Source organism: Cydia amplana, chromosome 4 (assembly GCF_948474715.1).
Source record: "Cydia amplana chromosome 4, ilCydAmpl1.1, whole genome shotgun sequence".
Lineage (NCBI taxonomy): Eukaryota > Metazoa > Arthropoda > Insecta > Lepidoptera > Tortricidae > Cydia > Cydia amplana.
In genome coordinates, this window is record NC_086072.1 from 16,558,881 (window position 1) to 16,575,976 (window position 17,096).

General features: G+C 40.0%; 1 protein-coding gene across 1 annotated transcript in view; it reads left to right on the forward strand.

Moving 5' to 3' along the window:
- The first annotated feature begins 1,686 nt into the window (after positions 1-1,686).
- Positions 1,687-17,096, forward strand: part of LOC134647306 (double-stranded RNA-binding protein Staufen homolog 2) — a 31,359-nt gene continuing 15,949 nt past the window's right edge. Inside the window, exons 1-6 of the mRNA XM_063501597.1 lie at positions 1,687-1,848; positions 1,938-2,092; positions 5,774-5,927; positions 8,582-8,693; positions 9,133-9,314; positions 10,660-10,761. Coding sequence (XP_063357667.1) covers positions 1,702-1,848; positions 1,938-2,092; positions 5,774-5,927; positions 8,582-8,693; positions 9,133-9,314; positions 10,660-10,761 — 852 coding nt within the window. The 5' untranslated portion in view covers positions 1,687-1,701. The remainder of the gene's footprint in view (positions 1,849-1,937; positions 2,093-5,773; positions 5,928-8,581; positions 8,694-9,132; positions 9,315-10,659; positions 10,762-17,096) is intronic.

Genomic DNA, 17,096 nt, shown 5'->3' on the forward strand with positions numbered 1-17,096 from the left:
GCGCCTTTTTTTACTGACAAGATTTGGTTGACAAGCTATAGCAACACGGTAGGAACATGAATCTAGTATATAACTGGATCTAGCATGAGGGGTGGGGGGAAATGACCGAACGGGATAGTTTTATGTATCTTTCAGTAGGAGTAGCAGCGAAAGCGCTATTATTGTTTGTCCTTGTCACAGTCTCACTTTTTTTTTATTCCCCACCGTAAATTAGTATGGATTATGGTGGGCAACAAATAAATTCGACCAAATGTCAAAAAATCAAAATCAAAATCAAAAATGTCTTTATTGCAAGATTATGGTACATTTACAATAGTAAAGATGTTACAATGTTTTTATCAGAACACATAATCTACCCATCAGAGCATGCAATAGGTTCGTCTCCTTCATCTCTTCAGTACTGAATAATATAGTATCTAAAATTTTTAGATATAGAAACAACATTAATTATTACATGAGATCATTAAAATTAAATTCAAAGTATTCATTCAAATTATAAAAACTTGTTTTTAAGAGTATATTCTTTAAAGTAGTTTTAAATTTTGTTCCTGACATCATTTTAATGTAGTTTGGCAAGTGATTGTATATCTTAATACTATTATAATACATCCCTTTACGTACCATTGTTAATGTTGAGTCCGGAACTTGTAAGTTAAGCAGATACTTATTTCTAACAGGCCTATTTGTTTGCTTAACATGAAATTCAGACGGGTTGTTTTTGATAAAAATACAGCATTGCAAAATGTAAATACTAGTTAGGGTCAGTAAACCTTGGGTTATGAATATAGTCCGACATGACTCGTCGTCACTCAATCCAAAGATGATTCTAATACATCTCTTTTGTAGGATGAAAGTTGATAGAGCACTTACAGAGTTTCCCCAGTAAATGATTCCATAGTTTAGAATGGAGTAGATATAACCATAGTATGCTAAAATCGCAGTTTGTGTGGTTGACACATTTACAAGTATTTGCAGTCCATAACAGAATTTCCTAATTTTACTATTAACCATCTCAATGTGTTGTTTCCAATTCAGATGACTATCAATTACGACGCCCAGAAATTTGTATGATGTAACTTCTTCAATTTGGGTACCTTCGTAATTAATATTTAGCTGGATTGGTTTAGCTTGTTGAGGTCTGAATTGGATATATTTCGTTTTGGACAAGTTTATTTTAAGATTAAGACTTGATAGCCAATGTATAATTATTTCTAGGGTCTTATTTATCGTTGCCTCATGTTCAGATATGCTTAGTCCCTTTCCCAAAATCAGTACAGAAGTCATCTGCATAAAGTGTGCTGAGATGCGGAGTTATTCTAGAAAATTGATTAATATAAATGAGGAAAAACAGTGGTCCTAGGATGCTGCCTGTCGAATAATCATAGTGTCGCATTGCGTAAGTTTTGTTCCTCACGGAGGTACGCGTATACCACTTCTATAGGATCCTACCTTCTATGGGTAGGAATTATTTTTTGGATTAGTGCCATCTAGCGTCGAGTAGCAGTACTAACTTGACCTAATGAAATCGCTCTATCATTTGAATACCATATCATTTAAAAATGAAACAGTCCGTAATATGCTTAAGCTTTTTATTAGTTACTATCAGATTTAAATATATTATAATTTATCTTTAATGTGTTTTTGTAAGAATACATTATTTCGGTCATATCCATTATTATTGTAATATCTGTGCTTGCCTACATGGCAACATTTTTAACATGGCCGCATGTTGAACGAAACGATTTTCTTTACTGTTTGCCAAAAATAAATAATACTGCTGTAAATTGTGTGCGGACACATGTTGAACGCCTAGCTGGGGAACAAATTAGTACGAGGGACAAAATACCGGTAAGAAATTTTAAGATACCATTTGTTTTCGTGGCAAGGTTTAGAGATGTTTTTGTCGGTGTCACCGTTGAATGTTTGTTATATTGTAGTATTTGACGAAGATGATGCATCACCCGAACATGCATCACCAGCCGATGTCGGGGCACCCTCCGCAGCACATGGGCGGGCACCAGGGCATGCCCGGCCATCACCAGATGCAGCCGCACCAGTTACACAGAGAGAACAGGCACGTAACGCTAACTAGGTAATGACCGCTTATTACATTTATTTGCTCGCGATTCCTCACATTAAAAACAACTAAACTTTTCATTGACACGAGATTAGGATGCTGAATAGATGTAGTTGGTTATTTTGTGTGGATGTGAGGTAGACTATTATTTGGCACTTGTGTTAAGTATATCTGTTTCCCAATGTACCCTATTAAATTGAGAGTATAAAGATAAATGCAAGATATTTCTTAGCGAATACTGTCTTGCCCTAAAGCAAACATGTTTTGTATTAACAGTTGCTCAAACTCTTATTGGAGCCTGATAAAGTTTATTATAATTTGAATTTAATGCTGATCTATTAATAAAGCTCCAAAAGCTGTTACGAATAATTACCGGAGAGATATTATAGGTACATAACATATCCTTAATATTCAAGGTATGAGATAGTTTGTGTTGGTTTTGGCCTGAGCTGTTGCCAAATTGGCAGCTATTTAGGTTATGTTCGAAGATGACAAGATACTTATTAGACAAGGTTAATGCATTGATCCTCCAGGAATGATTTCTTGTGTCCGTACATAAAGTCCAACCTACACCACATTCCGGAGAAAACACTAGCACAAGAAAGTTGTCGGCTTGACAATCTGCAATAGTTGGGTCCACACAGAATGAGCTGCCTAGCCAGGAAATTGCCACAAGAAGCAGCTCAGTATGTGTAGACAAGCCTTGGCCACATTCGCTGTCTGCCACTCATCCTGCCTAATAACATTCCACTAGGACCGGGGTTGGCAAACTTTAGCTTTACTTTATAAGTATTCAAATATTTCAAATACAGAGAATAGAGTGTAGAAGTTTAAATTCTCTTTACTTTATAAGTATTAAAATTAGACATAGCCGAATATGGATTTCGCCTAATACGAATATTCGGTTCAGATCATACCGAATATGAATATTTGGTTGGCCTAAAACTGCCTAAAATCTTGAAAACAAGTTCATACGGGTCAGCGATCTGCACTCCGCACGTGTTTTGGACCTTTATTCTCTGGACTGGCCGCGAATGTTTAAGAAAAGGAACAACCGTTTCAGGCCTCACCGCGAAGTGCACTGCGCTGGCTAGCCGACGCTCTTAATAAAGAATTTGTTTATTCGGTAAATATTCGGAACATTGAAAAATATGCCGAATAATGACCGAATATTCGGCCCATCTCTAATTAAAATACAGTACAATCTCTCTAATTCGACGCTATAGCTGACACAAGAGAGCCGGTTAAGTGGAAATAAGTACAAAGTAGGTAGGTAGGTAGTAGAGTAGGTTTACTCAAATAATGTATTCAAAAAAAAAATCGACCATTATCTATATGGTTTTTAGCTATTTATAAAGAGAAAAATAAAATTATAACATGGGTTTGTCATTAAATGAGACTTGGTACCAGGGATCGGAACCGGTTTTTTGCAAAAACATCGAAATAACCATATTTTTGGAATTATTTTATACTCGAAATGTAGGACTCAGTTGTGTGTTTAGGTAACGACTTCGTATTATTAGATTGCCCAATTAGAAATGAAGTAATTAGCAAAGAACGAAAAAATACCGTTTCCGTTCCCATACAACAAATACCGGTATCCGATCCCTGCTTGGTACCACATTATTTATTTTTAATAAGGGTAACTTATAACTTATACAGCTACCAAATAATTGTTCAATGATGCTTTTCCTTGCGCACTGACGTCATAGTATGATGACAAAAGTGGTGACCTTCACATTGTGCCTGATCGCCAATGATGAAGTGCTGAGAACAATTCTGGCAGTTGCTATCATCACACCAAGTCTTGTAATGGATTAGGATACAAATTTGCTCATTTTTTGAAATAAATTTCATATTTTTAGTTTTTGCGCAAAATATATTGTGATTTTTTTAAGTGCATGATTTTTAAAGTTTTTGACTTTCAAACACAAAAGTCAAAAACTCGGGATTCGAATCGCTGAAGACCCTAGAGAAAGGCCTCAAGGTTTCTAATTAAATTTTTGGCAACCATATTGTGATCTGAAAAAGCGCTATGACTTTGCAAAAACTCCGTTCTCTGAGCCTACTGCACCTATACACTACCCTATTCGGGATTCGCGTATAGACAGACAGTACAACGGATATAGTATAAACTAGGTAACAAAACTGTAAATACATGCCTAAGTTTCACTGCTATTAGATTTCAAGAAATGTTTCTAATGGTTTTATTCTTTATTCTTTAAATAAATACAGGTATAAGTTTACAGCTCTAGATATGCCAAAACACTTATATTGTTAATACATAGTCATTATAACTATTACATATGTAGAGATTAAAAAAAGGCCTGAAACTATACTAATTTATGATTATTCTAACTATTGCAGCTTATCTTCTTGCTTGTTTAGTTTGAGATATTCTGTATATTAGAACACCACCATTAGAGCTTTGTGAAACGCATGCTAGAACTCTAAATATGACAACACACTTTTATTAACTTGATCATTCTGATACTTGCTAGCATTTATCTTTTTTTCTTGCGCTAAATATGTACCTATGCAGCATCTTTTAGTTTAAATTAAATAATCAAGATTAGACTTGTTCTATAAATTGTAGAAAGAAAGGAATATAAAGATATTCACACTTAATACCGGATTGAATGTTAACTCAACATTGACACTATTTTTACAGCAACAATATAGGTATGTTTAACTAAATAGAGTGGAGACTGCATTGATATGCAAATTCTGTGTAATTTGTTGATACGTCGAGGGTCTCTTGCGGCGGCCTTTATACTGAAACTGGTCATGAATGGGCCTACAATGGAACATATGACGACGACTCTATTGAACCGCGGGCCATGATGAATGTGGGCCCAGCTTTCTTCGGGTAGACTAATATATCACGCATATTGAATAGCTCGCCAGTTGGAATAACTGTCTCTTGCTGTGCAGACTACTGAGAGCTCGAACGATGCTCGGATCTGTGCCTGTTTGTGCTTACAAGTGAATAAAACAATAGGATACGTGACATCATGCTGTTCAGAAATACGGCCTTTAATAAGGATTGACGAGTTTGGTAATAAATAAGAGGCAATACTTTTTCATGTGACAAATTAGTAATCCTTACATTATCTTCTGGTTTGTACATCTTTAGAAATTTCAGTGTTATTTGTGTAAAGGTGACAGTCCATTTCCAACCGCAGCTGCACTATGTCAATTTTTATGTGCTCAGAAATGGAATGTCACCTTAAGGTACTAAGCAAAGTATGTTATCGTGTGAGTGTTAGAAATTACATGCAGCTAGTGCCGTAGTGTCTGCTTGATTTTGTAGACTTTAAAAGTCTCATAGCACCTGCACAGAGGATTAAATTGACAGAGTAACTGCTCCACATAATGTAATTAAATACACAACATCAACCACGCGTGCGCGACGCCCTAACGACGTGTCTACACGTTGGTGGACCTCATACAATCGCCTCGCACGTGTAGTAGAATCTTAGCACATTTGTATACGGAGATCTTGGTCTTCTGTTGACGCCGTACGCTACGTATTTCACTCCATTATTCGAGTGTACTCTGCTCACAATTCCTCCTAGCAGTCATTACGACAGAGAGTCGATCATGCAAGACTCATTATTCGATTAAACGACTACAACTGGAGACCAAGGCTTCCTCAGTGGTACCAGGGCAGCATGTGACTAGGTGTGGTTGCAGGGTGCCGCTGGGCCCGTCGGGCGGCGGCATGGGCGCGCACGGGCAGCTGGGCATGGGCGCCATGCTGCCGCAGCACCACGCGCCCGCGCAGCGCCCCCCGCACCCCATCCGCGCCATGCCGCACCATCCGCAGCAGCACCACTCTATGCCCCCGGTGAGTCTGCTATTACTATCTAGTATCTATATCGCTGTCAAAGTGTAATCTGGCCTGTGCTGTTATAAAAACGAACCAGACAGTTAGATGTGAAAATCAGTGAAAACGTTACCTCTTAAAAGAACAGATGGCTCAAGTATAGGCCACTAAATCGCAACAACTGAGATGGCTCATGAGGTGCAAGGAGATTCTAGTAAAAAGTAGCTTATCCTAGGCCCCTTGGCTTTTGGGGCTGAAATGTCATTTCATATATTTTATTTCGTTTCTAATGTTATACCTACAACTTCGCTACTGACTGACTGGTAAGATGATATACTTACCCGCAACAATTGCTCACCTCTCTATATGAAGTGTCATCGTGACAGTTGGTGATTTTTTCTTTTATGGCGGCTCTAAATTCGCGTACATTGGCAAGCGAGCAAGATGTACTACATTGTTAATTATCCAGAAATAAATACTTCATATAATCAGGATTGAACTTCACTTCAGGTAAGGTCGTTCAATCCTATAATTATTCATTAACTCCTAAATTCGAATTTAATGGTTAAAAGTTAAGAGTAAAATCTTGGCTTTATAAGGGTCTACAAAAATATCCATGCTCAATGAAATTACCTGACTTTGCTTACTTTACAAATCCACAGACCGGTTTTTGACGCGTGCTTAGATAGGAGAGAGGTATAATTTACGTTTGCATTTATTCGAGGGCGTCCAAATGCTTCAATACACGAATGCAAGCAAAAATATAGACAACACGCAAAAAATAATAATCTCCAATTTTTTCATCAACTATAGTTAAAATATTTTTGTCCATGACTAACATATGTATATATAATAACATATCAAATCGGCAATCAAAGACACTGACCTTTACTCACTCAACCCCTTTGGCTTGAAGAGACAAAACGGCCCCGTTGTTCGACTTGTTCGCGTGATCAAGTTTATACTCGCCTGCTGTCTCCCGGCCAGAGATAAAGGGACCCGTGAGAGTACGTGAGAGAGGGTGCTTTATAACAATTATAACTATGGCTTATATTATAGTTATTGACCAGTATGTGTTATTTTATTATAAGATATAAAACTACATGTTCACGTATTATGCAATAACTTACAGAAAAGACACGTTAAAGTTACTTCAATTACGAGATTCTGAGAATGGGAAGGGTTATCGATTAAACTTTGTAAATTTACAGTTAAATGGATAGAAAATGTGCTAAAACATTTCTTTAATTAGAGGTATTTTCGAACGAGCGAGCGAAGCGAAGCGAAGCGAAGTTCTTACATTCAACTTTGAACACGCGGCTGGCTAGCGGCACGTCCCGGCATTTCGATGTTTTTAAGCTGAACTGTCAGAAGATAGTTTGATACACAATAACTTAAGTAAATTTGTTCTAATTTAAATGAAATTGGGTAAACGTGTAGTCGAGGGCATTATATTTTAGTCATTAAATTATGAGCAGGCTCGATCAAGGGGTTATTGAGCTAGAAGAGCTTAGAAGGCCAAAAAGCTGTTTGTGAGGTGTCTTGCTATTCTAGTCGTTTTATTTGCAAGACAGTATGGTCGAGTTTGGTATCAAATGAAAGTGCTCGGCTTACAATTTTAAATTTGCCATTTTGAAATAATTAGCAAGATAAAAATAAAATAAACATAATATAGGTATTTGACATTTGACAGGAAATATTTCGGCTTCACAGACCTTGCAATAAATCGTACGCGGTTTTCGATCCTTTGACGACTGCATTCAATTGATATTTTTGGCGAACCGCGAGTTCTCAGTTCGGGGCGAACTACTAGTTTATCATAATCACACAATGGTTAATGATTCAAACAGCAGCTTCTGACAATTTGTAAGGTCAGCTCTCAGCTGTTTTTATCATTTAAAGCTTGCATTTTGTATTAGGTATTTTGATCCATTTGGTCCTATGGGAAATATACATACATACTTACTTATATTTCTCGCATAGTTTAATTATTTACGTTTATCAGTAGATTAATGTATGGGTTCAAAATATGGTTCTTAAATTCTTAACTTTAGTTCGTAAACTTTCCATAACTCACTCCACGAACAAGTCTAACTACGCTTGTTCTTAGGCATATTAAATGTGATATTGTAAATCTCGGGTGAATGACCTTCATGAATGGATAAGCGAACATTTGCTCCCCTCAAAAGTGTCCACTGTCACTGATATAAATTTTATTGCGACATTTTTTTGAGCGCATTAGCAAGTATAGTGGAAGGGAATGTGGCTTAAACGTGAGAAGGTATTCAATAACTAAATAGGGTAATATCACCTACCAGAATTTATAGGAGAAATGGGTGGCCAGCATTAGACGGATAGATCTTATTACTGTTATTACTTTATTATAAAATGGACTGTAGTAAAATCAAACTACGTCTGATTACAAAATAGTTGAATGACGACGACAACGACGAGGAAACTAGATAATAACTAGATTTAGAACATGTATGTGTATTTTATTTGACCTAAAATTATATTTGTCTTCGCCTGACAGCTCGATTGCGAGAAAATAAACACTGTATTAACGGACATAACACTAGCCCTGCGTGGAGAGATACGGTCCGGACTTGGTTCGGTGGTTGTGGGGCGAGTTGCGGCACGAGCAAGGAAATCACAGACAGTTTTGAATGTTACAGCAACCAATGAAACAGATGCGCCGCGGGTACGGCGTGGGCTACGGGCCGGCGGGCGTCGTGCCGGCCTACGCGCACCCGCCGCCGCAGCCGCCCGCGCCGCTCCCCGTCCCCGGTGAGTCGCGTGTGGCAGCTCAGTAAAACCGCACGTGCTACTTACCTGCAAAAAAGGGTCTTAATTATTCTATTTGACACCTGAGCGCGGGTTAGTCCAACGCTCAAAAAATCAGTGTAGGTGCGCTCTCCGATAATGCGCCATTGTTATGCATCTCGATGACACATTTTAGACTGGTTCTGTAGCGTTCGACTCGCCGGCACTCAGTAACCGAAGTACTGACCACACACATCGTAACAAAATATTTATCCATTAGTTCATTTTGAATCTTATTGCAAGTTCCATAGGAGTTGTAATTCAATTACCTGGGTAAAGTGAACGAGCGATTTTATATGCAGGTAGTTGTGGCACGTGCGGTTTTACTTAACAATAGACAATAGGATTAGCCGTCGGGCTCTATTAGAAAGCTACAAACTATAATTCCTAATTCGTGTTCCAGCAGCGACACCAGCCGTGACCGGCGAGCCGGCGCCGACGGCGGTGGAGCCGGCGGAAGAGTGCGCGGAGCCGGCGGAGCAGGCGCGCGCGGCGGGCGGCGAGGCGCGCGCGCCGCCCGCCGCGGCCAACAGTAAAGAGAAGACCCCCATGTGCCTGGTCAACGAGCTGGCCAGGTACAACAAGGTATGCGATAAAGCTTTGGATTCCTCCGAAAACGGTGCCGTCATATTACGGCCGCTATATAGCGTTGACTGACGTCCACAGACAATCCAACATCTAGACATAGCATAGTCGCGCTACCCCCTCTGCCACACATACGGTAGCGTTACTCCATCTTCGAGTCAATCCCGTGCCGTGATTGGTCCGTGTGTTTGAACGGTCCAATCACGGCACGGGATTCGCTCACCTCGTCCCCCCGCACCTCCGTATTTTTGGCAGCATCGGTGTCATGTAAGAGTTGGCCTAAGCTCAGTCTAGAAGTTGGATTGTCAGTGCTGACGTCACTAGAACGTTGTCTATGTAAACAAGATGGCGCGGTTTCCTAGACGGCGTAAAGCTTTGGATTCCTCCGAAAACGGTGCCGTCATATTACGGCCGCTATATAGCGTTGACTGACGTCACTAGAACGTTGTCTATGTAAACAAGATGGCGCGGTTTCCTAGACGGCGTTAAGCTTTGGATTCCTCCGAAAACGGTGCCGTCATATTACGGCCGCTATATAGCGTTGACTGACGTCACTAGAACGTTGTCTATGTAAACAAGATGGCGCGGTTTCCTAGACGGCGTTACGTTACGTTGATTGTCAACGTAACGTAAGATGACGGCCGTCATGACCTTGTCGATAGTTTCGTGAACGTTTTATTAGATAGCGGTGACGCCATTTTGAATAAATGACACGAGATTTGAATAAATGATTCCGTACTACGGTTATTTTCCTCTTCTGATGATATTTCATCCTCCAAGTAAATTATAGATGATCAAGCAAATCTTGTCAGTAGGAAAAGGCGCGAAATTCAAATTTTCTATGGGACGTTATCCCATCGCGCCTACATTTTTCAAATTTGCCGCTTTGACCTTGGTGGATGACGGTGTGTTATGGCGCCGTGGTACTTTCCACATGTCGTCACCGTAAAGACGGCCGTCTTTTGCTGCCGCTATATGACGGCCGTCATATGACGGCACCGTTTTCGGAGGAATCCAAAGCTTAAGACCAAGACAGTAAACCTATGAAAACTCCGGGTTGGGTCGTGCCACCCCGATAATCGGTCCGTATACGACTCGCCTAATCGTTCGTGAAGCAACTTTCAAGGGCCGAGCGCTTAGTGTATGTAATTATATTTGATAACGTACCGACCCTTGGGTTGTCCCGGCATTTTCTCTAGTCTTTAATTTCGTCCTGTAGCCTTAGTACATGGGTACACCGATGGGGGCATTCGAGACGTGAGCGGGCAATCAAGTTCATAAAAAAGCGTATTAGTATATTGTTTACCTTTAAATGTTATAAAAATTATGAATTGAATTGTTTCAGATTAAGCACCAATACCGCCTCACATCAGAAACGGGACCGGCTCACAAAAAAGTATTCACAGTAACACTCCGACTGGGTGATACTGAAGAATACACCGCTGAGGTAAGTTCGGTTAACTGCAATTACTTCACATGTGGTTAAATATCACATGTAATTTCTTAAGTATGAGCTCAATAATAATGAATTGGTATTACAGTATAGTTGCGAGACTTGCGAGTAATTTTTCGCGAGCGGAACCCGGTACGGCCACGTACGCACTTGCGGTTGTAATCGCGGCGGCGCGCCGTAATTCCATTCTGTAAGATGCGGTTTATTTAGCACTTGCAACCGAAATTGAAGTGGAGGGTTGCCTCGCTGCCCTGCCGCGGTTCACAAACGCATTTGCGTATGCCTTAAGTACTTGCGAGAACGTGCAGTGCTTGAGCTAATCGGAAATTGTTATTTGCAAGCATCTTTTCCGTCAGATATAAAATATGGGCGCATTTTTAAGGTGTTTATAAATTGAGCGTCGGTTTTATTGAAAATTGAAATTGAAAATTTTTATTTCAGACATAATATCGTCCATATCATTTGTGCGGGTGCGGGTTCGCGATGAATGTTAAAAGTCGAGAGAAAGTAGAGAAAATGTTTATTAATGTTAAAATGTTAATAGTTATATGATTGTTAAAAGTTATGTTATGAAATGTTATAGTGATCGAATGCACCCGGCCGCGATGGTTCCGAAAAGTACACTGAATTTAGGTTAATGCAAATTATTGGTTAACGCGTCTTTTGCTGACAGGGCGCGCTCGCGCCGCACGAGGCTTAAAACGTGTTAAAGGTGCATTGCACCGAACATCTTGCGGGGAGCAAACGATGAGATGAGATGGGAATGTTAAAAGAATGATACAAGGTGATTGTACAATCAACTTAAAACTAGAATATTATTCATTGAATGATATTTTTCTTAAAATTGGGGAGCTTCCCCTGTCCATATGTGTTGATCCACTCATCTCCGGTGTCTGACATGTAAGCACTTTCACTCGCGCACTATTTATTTCTCCTTCACTCACACTTTTCGCTCGATATCGCGCACTAACACTACACTTGTCATCACTACAAATGTCACCGGTGCTGGTGCGACGTGCACTGCAGGGCGTGGAGGCCGCGCTCGCGCTCGCTCGGGGCGGCGGCGGCGGCGGCTGGTTCGGTCGGCGTCTCTCGAACATGTTGTCCGATGCTGCTGGTTCCTCTGGATTTGTTGGGGTTGCCGGGGCTCCTAGAAGTTTCCATTGGCAATGTTTTTTCCGGCAAATTAGTATAATTGCCATTATGATAATTGTGATCCAAAGGCAGTATATGGCAGTGTAGTGGTGTACATCATGTATAGAATAGTCGTTCTCGTCGGGTAGTTGACTTTCCTTTAGCGCTTTTATTTTTTCTTGTATGTTTTTATCTTCATTCCTTTCCATAAAAATTAAGCTGTTGTTTTCGAATTTTTCGACTGTAATGTTTATTATGTGGTTAATTGGGTCGATTTCTGGTGTAGGTATGCTGTCTTTTAAATCTGTTCTACTTTGCATATTCATGTGCGTGTGAATTGCAAAGTTATCTGTTTTTACAATGCAATTCTCCTCGATATAAATAATATTAGCGCGTGCCAATGTTTGTGCCGTAACTCGATCTGAGCATATTGTTCGAAACTGACACCGATCGCAACAAAAATATAAGTAATAATTTGGCTTTGACAGGCTAATCCACTTGTTCTGGCACGCGGCTATGCTTGTTTTGCATTTTAAATTCTGCTTTTCTTCCTTTATACACAAATCCTGGTCGGTGTTCATTTTGTATATAGGGACCTTAAGCGGGCACATATACGTAAACGTGTCTCGTATGATACAAACTTCAAGATCTCTTTCTTGTAACGGCATGTATGCGTCCTTTTGAAGGTTCATTGCTACGTATTTTTCTATGGGGATAACAGATATCATATTTATGTTTGAGCTATGCGGGACCGGAATAATGTTGTAAAGATCGTAACGATCACGAGTTATTAATGGAATGCGAATCTCAAATATCATATATTGGTCAGTCATTCTTGCTTTAACTTTTAATACTTGGTAGATGTTTTGAAGGTGTGTTTGTGTGTTGTCGATTGGTAGGGTAAGGTCGCTTAAAAGTTGACCAGATATAGTGTTCAATTCTTTCTGTAGTTGCTCGGGGCTAATAATATGTATGTTCATTTTATCATTGTAAATGTTAGTTATAGTCTCTAATAACATGTCTTGAATTGTTTTAAGGTGGCTTAATAAATTATTTGCAGTCATAGCTACGACTGTAAATTGAGATATGCTCTCTGCAGCTGTGATTTCTTTCTCCATTGCAGTGGTGTCCTTTTCTAAAGAAAGTAAATGTTGGTGTATTAACTTGTGTTGCTTTTGTATTGTGTCTTTGGTTCTCAAGAGCATGTTATATTCGGCTTCTACGATTGATGTTTGATTTTTCCACATTGTGACGATGTGTTTTTCATTTGTTCTTATAAGACTTATGTCCTTTTGATATTGTTGAGCGAATCTATCATCTAAGACTCCGAATAAAGTATTCGCTAGGTTCCCGACACCGTTGACAAATCCCCGTCTCTTGCGTGTCTGCTGTTTCAGCTGATGTCTGGATAATACTTTATTGTAATGTTGCAGCTCATCGTACGAATGCCGTAGTTGTAGAAGGATGACGTCACAGTGTGAGAGGCTTCTTACTTGTTTACAAATAGTTTCCAATTGTTCGTTGTACTTTCTGTATGCAGATACCCCTTCCCAGAAAGGGCTCATGTCGTAGTACGCAACTAGTTTCCACTCGTCTCTAACTAGCTGCATTGTTCCCAGTTTATCGAAGTACAACCCTTGACCTTCGTTGATAGGCGTCATTTTGACGCAATTTCCGGCTGCTAAAAATGTTAGGAAATAAAATAGCATCATCAACATGGATGCCATGCATCCCCGTTTGGCTGTTTTTTTTGTTTTTGATTGTTTCAGGGTGTTTTGTTCGGCGGGTTGTTTTTCTGGTTTAGGCTTTTCGAGGGGCAAGACAGATAGTTTTACTATGGGTCTTTTGAGTATTCCCTTTTCTGTTTTTAATGTTACTACTCTCACATATCCGTCCTGACCTGCGTGCACGTCGATTACTCGCCCTAGCGCCCATTTTCCTGCCGGCAAATTATCTTCGTGTATGACCACTATGTCGCCTATTTCAAGGTTTTTCTGAGGATCGCACCATTTCTGTCTTGCTGTAAGTAGGCTTAAGTACTCAGACTTCCACCTTTTCCAAATGTCACTGAATATTTTTTGTGTTAAACTCCATTTCGTGCGTGCGTCCTCGTATGTTTCCATTATAGTGACTCCTGCTCTACCTTGCAAGAAATGGGCTGGAGTCAGTGTATTTAAGTCATCAATGTTTTCGGTTAGGGGGCATAGTGGGCGGGAATTTAGACATGCTTCCAGTTGGGCCAAAACTGTTGCGTACTGTTCGTAAGTAAGTTTTTGTTCACCCACTACCCGTTTCAAATGGTGTTTTAGGCTTCTGACTGCTCTTTCCCAGAGCCCGCCAGCGCTGGGCCAGGACGGGGCATTAAAATGCCATTCGATGTCCATTTCGGCGATTTCTACTAAGAAGTTATCATCTAATGTGTTTTGAATTTCCTTCCACTGTTGTTTCAAAATGTTATTCGCGCCTACGAAGTTGGTTCCTTGATCTGAGTATAGGTGCTTTGGGGCTCCTTTTCTGGCGGCCATCCTCCTTAGAGCTGCCAGGAATGCTGAGCTTGTTAGTTCAGTTACAAGCTCCAAGTGTACTGCTTTTGTGACCATGCAGATGAAAACGGCAATGTAACCTTTCAATGTTCTGCTTCCACGCGCCTTGCTTGCTTTTATGTCAACAAATCCCGTGTAATCGACTCCGGTGTGAAAAAATGGTTTTGCTTCGTTAACACGGGCGGCAGGAAGATCTCCCATCAGCTGATATTGTTTTTTCCCATCAATTTTTTGGCACTTGACGCATTTTCGAACTTGTTGTTTGACCCTATTGTTTCCACCCATTACCCAGTACTCTTCTCGCAGCTTGCTTGAAGTGATCTTGGCACCTCCGTGAAGTGTCATCAGGTGTGCGTGTTCTATGAGTAACGTAGCAAGACGTGACTCCTTCGGAATGATTTTTGGATGTTTCATCTCGTAAGATAAATGCGCTTCTTCGAGGCGACCTCCCACTCGAAGGATACCGCTGTTGTCCATGAAAGGGTATAATGTGAAAAGCTTGCTTCTTGTTCCGACTTTATTTTGCGTACGTAAATGTTCGATATCTTCTCCTAATTCGTTGTTTTGCACACATTTAATTATAGCCAATTTAGCTTTTCTCAACTCTTGTAATGTGAGATAGCTTGGTAAGCGTTGTCGCTTTAAAGTGAATGCCCTCAATATGTAGGCTACGATTCGTGTTACTTTTGTAATAGAATTATATTTCTCTAGTAAATTGTATATGACATCATGTTTGTTATTGTTTTGCGCTACATTCGATGCATATGATTTTTTCTCTTCTTCTGTTGTAGTATATGTTGGTTTTTGAGAACATTCAAGTTCTGACTGGAAATCAGCTAACCAAGTTGGCCCTGACCACCATAGGGAGTTGTCTTTTAATTGAGATGCTGTCTGTCCTCTGCTTGCAGCATCCGCGGGGTTCTCTGATGATTTTACATAGCGCCATTGTTCTTCGGGCATCACCTGCTTTATTTGTTCTACGCGATTTGCGACAAATGGCTTCCAACGGCTTGGTTGACCTTGCAACCATCCAAGGACGATTTTAGAATCACACCAGCCAAATGTCTCCACTGTATGCTGTTGTAAAGATGTTTTTATTTTTGCCATTAGCTTCGAAAGAAGATGTGCTCCACTTAATTCGAGCTTTGGAAGTGTTAATTGTTTCTTGTGTGGGACGACTTTTGTTTTCGCTGCGACGAGAATTGGTTTTGTTTGATGTTTAATCCGTGCATATACTACACAGGCGTAGGCTTCCATTGATGCGTCACAGTACCCGTGCAGTTGAATCACGTCATTTTGTTTACATAATAGCCATCTGGGTATTTTACATTCATTAATTAGGTGAATGTCTTCCTGTATTTTGGACCATTCCCTGTATATTTCCTCTGGTATAGGTTGATCCCATTGAACGGTCTGTTTCCACACTTTTTGGAATAAAATTTTGAGTTTGGTGCTAAGCGGGGCAAGCCAGCCTAGTGGGTCAAAAAGTTTGGAGATGTCAGATAGGAGAGTTCTTTTTGTTGGTTTGTTTTTCTGTTTTTCAATTTTACATTGAAAGGTAAAAATGTCTTCTGCTGGATTCCAACTTAAACCGAGTGTTTTAGATATGTCATCTTGTTTAAAATGGATTAGTAGGTTTTGATTTTCTTGGTTGTCTTGTATATGTTCCAATACTTCTTGTTTGTTTGAGGACCATTTCCGCAAATTGAATCCTGCTGTTTTTAATAGAACTGTTATGTCGTTGATTAATTTTATAGATTGTTTTATGGAGTGCGCACCGTGTACTAGGTCATCCATGTAGAATGATTCTTCCAAAATTTTCGAGGCTTCTGGGTAGTTTTCTCGTTCGTCACGGGCTAGCTTCTTTAGCGTCATCATGGCTAAAAAGCTTGCACTTTTTGTTCCGTATGTAACTGTTGTAAGCTGAAATGATTGTAGTGTCCCGTGCTCGTCTCTCCAGATGATTTTTTGAAGGGGTTGGTCGTCCTCATGTACTAGGATCTGACGGAACATTTTTTCTAGGTCAGCGCAGAACACAAACTCGTACTGCCTCCATTTTAGTAACAGTGTTTGTAAATCTTTTTGTAAATTTGGGCCCCTGTACATTAAGTCGTTTAGTGAGTATCCTGTTGATGTTTTGCTGGAAGCATTATACACGACTCTATACTTGGTAGAAAGTGATTCTGCGCGTTCCACAATGTGATGAGGATAGTAGCACTCCACCTTGTTGTTGCCCACGGCAGGTTTCATATGTCCTAAGTCGCTGTATTCTTTCATGAAGGCTTTGTACGCTTCAGCTAGTTTGCTTTGTTTCTGGAGCTTCTTTTCCATGTGCTTGAATTGAGCTATCGCTTTTGTTTTAGAGTCTCCTAACTTTTCTTGAAAGTTTGGTTTCATGGGAATACGCACTTCGTATCTGCCGTCCACTGTTCGTTTTGTGTTTTCTTCATAATGTTTTATGCATTCTAAATCTTCCTGTGATAGATTTCCTTCTTCCATTATGTCTTCCACTTCCCAAAACTGTTGTATCTCTTCTAAGTTGTTTATGATAATGTTACAATGGTAGGTCTCCAGTTCTTCTTCGTCGTTTCCGCTTAAAAGCCATCCGAGTTGGCTCTCTTGCGCGAGAGGCTGCAACTCATTTTCACCCTT